The 7,429-nt window shown below is 40.3% G+C and overlaps 1 protein-coding gene across 1 annotated transcript; it reads right to left on the reverse strand.

The window, feature by feature from the left end:
* Window positions 1-830: 830 nt before the first annotated feature.
* LOC110536908 (uncharacterized) lies at window positions 831-5,697 on the reverse strand. Its single transcript, XM_021622588.2, has 5 exons — window positions 5,181-5,697; window positions 4,725-4,834; window positions 4,472-4,543; window positions 3,914-4,051; window positions 831-1,772 (listed from the first exon to the last, which is right to left on the reverse strand). The coding sequence occupies exons 1-5, from the start codon at window positions 5,191-5,193 to the stop codon at window positions 1,410-1,412; spliced, it is 696 nt and encodes a 231-aa protein (XP_021478263.1). The 5' UTR covers window positions 5,194-5,697; the 3' UTR covers window positions 831-1,409.
* Between the last annotated feature and the right edge of the window lie 1,732 nt (window positions 5,698-7,429).

Raw genomic sequence — 7,429 nt, forward strand, 5'->3', positions numbered from 1 at the left:
AAAACCTCCTTCCATCAGCAAGGGCATTGAAGATGAAACGTGGCTGGGTCTTTCAGCATGACAATGATCCCAAACACACCGCCCGGGCAAACGAAGGAGTGGCTTCGTAAGAAGCATTTCAAGGTCCTGGAGTGGCCTAGCCAGTCTTCAGATCTCAACCCCATAGAAAATCTTTGGAGGGAGTTGAAAGTCCGTATTGCCCAGCAACAGCCCCAAAACATCACTGCTCTAGAGGAGATCTGCATGGAGGAATGGGCCAAAATACCAGCAACAGCGTGTGAAAACCTTGTGAAGACTTACAGAAAACGTTTGACCTCTCGTCATTGCCAACAAAGGGTATATAACAAAGTATTGAGATAAACTTTTGTTATTGACCAAATACTTATTTTCCACCATCATTTGCAAATACATTCATTAAAAATCCTACAATGTGATTTTCTGGATTTTTTTTCTCATTTTGTCTGTCATAGTTGAAGTGTACCTATGATGAAAATTACAGGCCTCTCATCTTTTTAAGTGGGAGAACTTGCACAATTGGTGGCTGACTAAATACTTTTTTGCCCCACTGTACATATAGTTGATGTGTGTAATTAATATGAGTGATTTGGCTCAGTTGTAGGCCTACCCAGTAGCTGCAGACATAAATATTATATTGAACTACAACTTACTTATGACAGAAGTCTTCCTGTAGGAGACAGAAAGAAAAAGGATAGCTGTTGAGAATCAGGCAGCAGTGCAGCTCTGCAGCAATTGCAAAATACTCCCCACACTGGGGATGGTAACAGTCAGCACTCAGGGATCTCTACACAAGACTACATCAGAGAAACTCATAACGGCTGCATGGTTTTTATTTACAAGATGCAGTATGTACAAAAGTTCATAGAAAAAAACAACATTCATTGAAGACCAACAAATAAACAAATATTCAAATTCCACTGCATTGTAAACATCATATGAATTTGATCAGAAATATTGGACAATAATTTATGTTCTGTATCTTGCTCAATATAAAACACTTGTTAGTGTTTAGTTAGCTTTCATAGAATATGGCTTTTTATACATATGGCTATGTTGTATAACGTAATAGTTTCTTATGGCGATAATAGAACTCTGGTGTGCAGACAGTAAATTAAAAGGTTGTTATTCTATACATAATCTTGACTGCAGTTGTACATTCAGTGCAACAATTAAGTGTGCATGTCAGTCACTTGATTGACAAAGCTTACTGTATTAGAACAGCTAGAATGGACAGATTGAGAAGAAAAAGCCAACAAGTGCTCCAAACCATTTTGTGTGCGCCATTAGAGATCCACTTCAGTAACTTTAGCAACAGCTCTACAGTAGCATCCAGGCAGTCCACATAACAGGAGGCTCCAATGTAGGCCGTCATTGTAAGTAAGAATTTGTTCTTAATTGACTTGCCTAGTTAAATAAAGGTTTAAAAAAAAAGACCCAGAAAGAACTAATAGGAGCCCACCTTTGGATGGTGGGCTCCTATTGGTTGGTGGAGGTGTGTGTAACCTCATCCCTATTTCCCCTTCATTCTCCATGTGAACTGCTCGTGTGGTTAATAACCTCACTTTTTTACTTTCCAGAGCTGCCCTTTCTTCCTCCCCAGTAGGAGAGGCCAGAGTGGGGAAAGGACAAGTGTCCACCGGGGTCGAGCACCCCAGCTCCAGCCATTTGGAGAAAACAGATGAAGTGAAGTTGAGAAGTTTCTCTGGAGAGGAGGAGACAGAGGGAAGAACTGAAGGGTCAGGATCCTCAAATCTCTGTGAGAGAGGGATGTGATAAGGGAGGAGAGGAATGGGGGATAAGGGAGGAGAGGAGTTGTTATTAAACAAACATACAGAGCAAGCACTGTCATTGATTGATAGTCGGTTCTCTGGGGAGTTAACCTCTGTGATATACATTGCATACATTATAGGTGACCTAAACAGGAAAACTATGCACTGGTCATTGCATAGTCAAGCCACATGGTCAGGAGAAAAAGAGGGATGCAAACTGGTGAGGGCCCAAAAAGGTGAAACTTTCCCCCCCTCCCTGAAACATGCAAAAAAAATCCCTGCTAGGGGGAAATGCAGGTTTTAACTAATTAAACAACAAATAATATGATCTACATGATCAGTCACTGTGTGCAAAATAAAAAAAGTGGTTAAAGTGAACCTAACTCACAGCTAAAAAAATGTAAAGCAAGAAATCCAATGTTATTTGTTGCCTAGACTTTACTGCAAATGACACTTATGTCTTGAGAAAAAAACAATCTACTAATATTGCAGTTAGCCATGACAGCCTTTATAATGGAATGCTTGTGACCACACACATCTAAATATTGCACTTGGGAAAAAAACAAACATATTTAGTACAAATAGAAAGAAACAAACAGGCATTATATTTTTGCTCTATTATAGCGGCCACTATGGTAGACATTGATCCAGTGCACAAGGCTACATGTGTGCAAAAATAACATTCACTGAGTAAAAAAAATAAATAATCCCCACTCACTCACACACGTGTTACTGTTAAATTCAACACAACAAAAGCAATATCTTTGGGCTACACTGCACATTAATACACTGTACACTTTCTGCCTGAGTACATCTGTTCTTCAATGTGCCAGCAGAGCATGATACCTTTTGTTGGCAGAATTGATCTCTTTCAGGCAGAGTACTACACCTGGCATAGCCCTTTTTATCCACTGGCGCCGGATTGAAAAAGTGAGAAAGTGTGTGGTGTTCCATTCACCTCTATAGTGACATCCAGTTTAACCCAGGCCCAGCTTCAGCTCCACTTAACTGCTTAATTAACAAGCAGCGCCTCATTTTCACCTAATTCTCCCATTCTGAAAATTAACCACATACTGTACTGTAGAGGGAAAATATTAGTTCACAGATAGTAGTTAGTTCGTTTTCTAGTTAACGATAACGTTTCAAATTGCCAGAGTCCAGTAAGCAACTAACGCTTTATAACTTGAGGAACGGCAAGGAGTCGTATAAAGTTACCAGTTAATACTGGTAACTGGTTAGGTTACTAACGTTAGCTCATCTGATGTTGTAGCTGTCTGACTTCATTAGCCAGCTAATTTTCACACCATAAACTCAATTATTTGATCAGTTAAGTTGGCTAATGTTGCTCAACATTTCCCTGGCTAGCTAACGGGTAATTCGATACAGCTAACGTTAGCAAGATACTTAAAATATTTGTTTCACCACACTTTCTCCCTCACCTCAAACTTTCCAAATACCAGTTGTTTTTCGGTTACAGCTCATGAAGTACACACTTCATCACCTTCTCACCCCCGTCTCCGTGGTCAGGCTTCTCACCTACATCTCGTTATCGTTCAGGGGATGCGCTGCTGTAAATGAACTTGCAACCTCCCTTCCACTCTCTTTCCAGAGCGCGCTGTTGTTGTCTCTTCTCTCTTCAGTCGGGTGCTGCATTCTGTTGTTATGTGAACGGTTGGCTAAGCCTTGAAAAAACGTTATTCTCCCCTGTTTTAACCATTTTCTGTCATGTTTTTTACTACAACAACATGGCATCTTTATATTGTTTTGTTGCATTTGCTAGGGCATAGTTGTTTTATGTTTTACATAACTTAGTCCAAAATGTTTAAGGCTGCTGTGTCCGTCTCTTTTGAGTACATGCTGCTACTTGTTCACCCCCACTGGCAACCTACAGTACACTATCTATCCAAAACAGTTCATATAGACTACTAGAGTCATAGCCTCGGAAAGTAGTTTGGGGAAGAAAGATTTTCCGGCAATACAGACGGCTATATTGTTTCGCTAATACAGGACCAATGCACGACTTTAGTGAAAAAGTTACATTTTGGGGGGGGGGGGGGGACCCTCGGCCCCAAACATCCCGCGGCTATGACTAGAGTATGTCCACGACATGGTAAGGTAATACCTACCCATTTTGTCATACCCCTGTCACCCAGGGCTTGTATAAGGTTGGAGATGAATTCGAAGCTATGGTGCTCTGGCCACAGCTGGCTGCGGAGCTGGAGCCAGGAGTCAGAGAGAACAGTCGCAGCTCGGAACACACAACACTGGAGGGGCAGCCGAGGCAGAAGCAGAATTTTAGACACAGAGGTTACGCTGATGATTTGAATAGACAGCACCACACAGAGCTGATCATCATTGTGCTAATCAGAGGTTATTGATGATCCTGCCCAGTAACGCTGACAACAACACAAATTTAGACTTTAGAGTACTGGAACCAGTGGAGGCTGCGGGAGGGGAGGACGGCTCATAAAATGTTTGGAAGGGAGCGAATGGTTGATACCATTCCACAAACTCCGCTCCAGCCATTACCACAAGCCGGTCCTCCCGCATTGCTCAACAGAGAATCAGAATTAAGGATTTAATGATAGACATAGCAGATACACTAAGTGTGACATGTTTGTATAAAACACGAGAATAAATTATTTATTAAAATGGTGTCATTTAATCAATAGATGGTGCCTCACCGGATCAGTGTTGCACAGCAGGTTGACATTGTAGTGGTGGGAAATCCTATAGTCTTTAGGGAACACCTTACGCTTGGAGGAAAAAACTGGTTCAGGAATCACAGTATTCACAAGAGTATCTATGCCAATAGACAAAACATCGAATTGATAAAAAAAATGTAACCACTAGGAAGTGAACGCATATTTGTTTAAACCACTGTCATTACTCAGGGTGCATGCAGATACAAAAGAATAGCCACAACGTTCAACTCACAAATCCAGCGTGGTCTGAGTTAAGGGTGGTTTGAAGATTATCGACAACCCCCCTCAAAAAGTAATCACATCCGCTACCTTGGAGTGTCAATATTGATAGCAACAGAAAAACTGTGAGAGATCGAAGTAAAGAGAGAGAGAGAGAGAGAGAGATGCAGCAGGTTAATGGATGAAAAATGTATGTGTCCTGCCCATGTGGTTCCAGCCACATGCTTAATGAGAAACATCATGACTTCATGTTAACTTGTTGCTTTAATTAATAGTTTGAGCAAATTAACTACAAATCCAAATTACAGAACCACTATATGAATTACAGTACAATGGTAATGTTGTCAAATTAATTAAACAAATACAAATCCACTAATCTGGTCAAATGAATTAAACAAATACAAATCCACGAATCAATCAATTAACTTTTGCATACTCTGAATTTATGTCATCACTGAATTTCTCTTACCTGATCGTAACATCCTTTTATCTTCATGAGAAAGGCCACTTCTCCATTTCTGTGTTTGAAAGCATGCAATACGCAGCTGAAATAAATCCTCTGGTCTGACTAGGCAAAGTTTCCTCAGCGGTTCCGTCAAGTGTGTGTCTTTTCTTTTTCCTCTACTGTTGAGACTCCAGCTTAGTCGACCTCTTTTTTAGAATTCCTCCTTTTGTCTCCCTGGTACTTTCCAAATCTCCACACCCCCTTCTCTCATTCAATCTGCACTGTGCTCTCACTTTGGATTTTCCCACCTCCCAGTTTGTCAAACTGCAGCCTTTCCCTTTCTTTCTCCCCCTCCCTCTCTGTCTGTCTGTCTGTCAGTCTCTCTCTCTCTCCCCTGTTGACCCAGTATATTACAGACCTCACTCTCTTCTCACCCTTTAAATGGCTAATGGACAGAGTGAGAGAAACAGACCCACTATCTCTCTCTCGCCCTCTGGGCAGTCTGTCTGTGTGAGCTCAGGCAGAGGCTAGCCTGAAAGTGAAAGTGCTTGATATCTGCTCCCTGTAAATCTCTCAGCCCCTCCCACCACCAGTCATTTCACCTCCCTATTGACTGACCAAGCCCCCTCTCCCACGCAATTAAATGAAATTAAATTCAAGGGATTTTATTGGCATGGGAAACATATGTTAACATTGCCAAAGCAAGTGAAATAGATAAACAAAAGTCAAGTAAACTATACAAAATAAACAGTAAATATTACACTCACAAAAGTTCCTCTCTCTCTGTCACCCCCAATCCAAATGAGTCCCCAGAAGGTTTAAGTCATGCCATATGTTTTCAATCCCCCCTATGTGTGCCTGAGTGTGTGCCTGCCTCCTTGTCTCCAGTGAGCCAGTTAGTAATACTCACCCTGTTGAGTCACCAGAGGATCTCATAAATCAAGAATTATCTTCAGGTCAGTTTAGCATATTCTTCATTTATGGTTCAGGTTAGGATGTGGTAAGGATAAGATGGTCCTAGATCTGTGTCTAAGAGCTTCTATCCAGAGTGTATATACAGTGCACTCCGTAATTATTGGATCAGTGATGCATGTTTTCTTTTGGCTCTATACTCCAACACTTTGGATTTGAAATGATACAATGACTATGAGGTTAAAGCGCAGACTGTCAGCTTTAACTTGTGGGTATTTTCCTCCATATCGGGTGAACTGTTTAGAAATTACAGCACTTTTTGTATATAGTCCCCCCATTTTAGGGGACCAAAAGTATTGGGACAAATTCCCTTATGTGTATTAAAGTAGTCAAAAGTTTAGTATTTGGTCCCATATTCTTTGCATTCAATGATTACAAGCTTGTGACTTAACAAACTTGTTGGATGCATTTGTGGTTTGTTTTGGTTGTGTTTCAGATTATTTTGTGCCCAATAGAAACGAATGGCAAATAATAATGTTTTGTCTCATTGAGTCACTTCCATTGTAAATAAGAATATAATATGTTTCTAAACACTTCTAAATTAATGTGGATGCTACCATGATTACGGATAATCCTGAATGAATTGTAAATAATGATGATTGAGGAAGTTAGACGCACAAATATCATACACCCCAAAAATGCCAACCTCCCATGTTATTGTAATGGTGAGAGGTTAGCATGTCTTTGGGGTATGATATAAAATGCTAACCTCCCATTTTATTGTAATGGTGAGAGGTTAGCATGTCTTGGGGGTATGATATAAAATGCTAACCTCCCATTTTATTGTAATGGTGAGAGGTTAGCATCTCTTGGGGGTATGATATAAAATGCTAACCTCCCATGTTATTGTAATGGTGAGAGGTTAGCATCTCTTGGGGGTATGATATTTCTGCATCTGTAACTTTGTTTTATTGTCTACTCTACTATATTATATGACCTAACGTTCCACCAGTGGGCTGGCCTACAGTTTACAATATCAAATCAAACATCGACTGGGTCATGTGTAACCAACTGTATTTCTTTGTTCTGTGTTGAAAACACACTTTAAGTAGGTATGATTCACTGGTACATTCTATTTATAATACTCCCTAATTTGCTCAATCATTATATACATACACAGTATAAAAAAAAAAACACAGGGCATGAACTTGAACAAAGCCTCGTGGTACTGGATTTTACAAGTCTGCAGACTTCAGCAAAAGCCTTCTGAAAGGGATCAAATAACTGCAAAAACACAAAAAGCTTTGCAGTTATTTCGTTTTAATAATGAGTTACTAGCTCGTTAGTGAAGAAGCCCCCTG

This window comes from Oncorhynchus mykiss, chromosome 2 (assembly GCF_057628025.1).
Source record: "Oncorhynchus mykiss isolate SJ-2025 chromosome 2, ASM5762802v1, whole genome shotgun sequence".
In the NCBI taxonomy this organism is placed as follows: domain Eukaryota; kingdom Metazoa; phylum Chordata; class Actinopteri; order Salmoniformes; family Salmonidae; genus Oncorhynchus; species Oncorhynchus mykiss.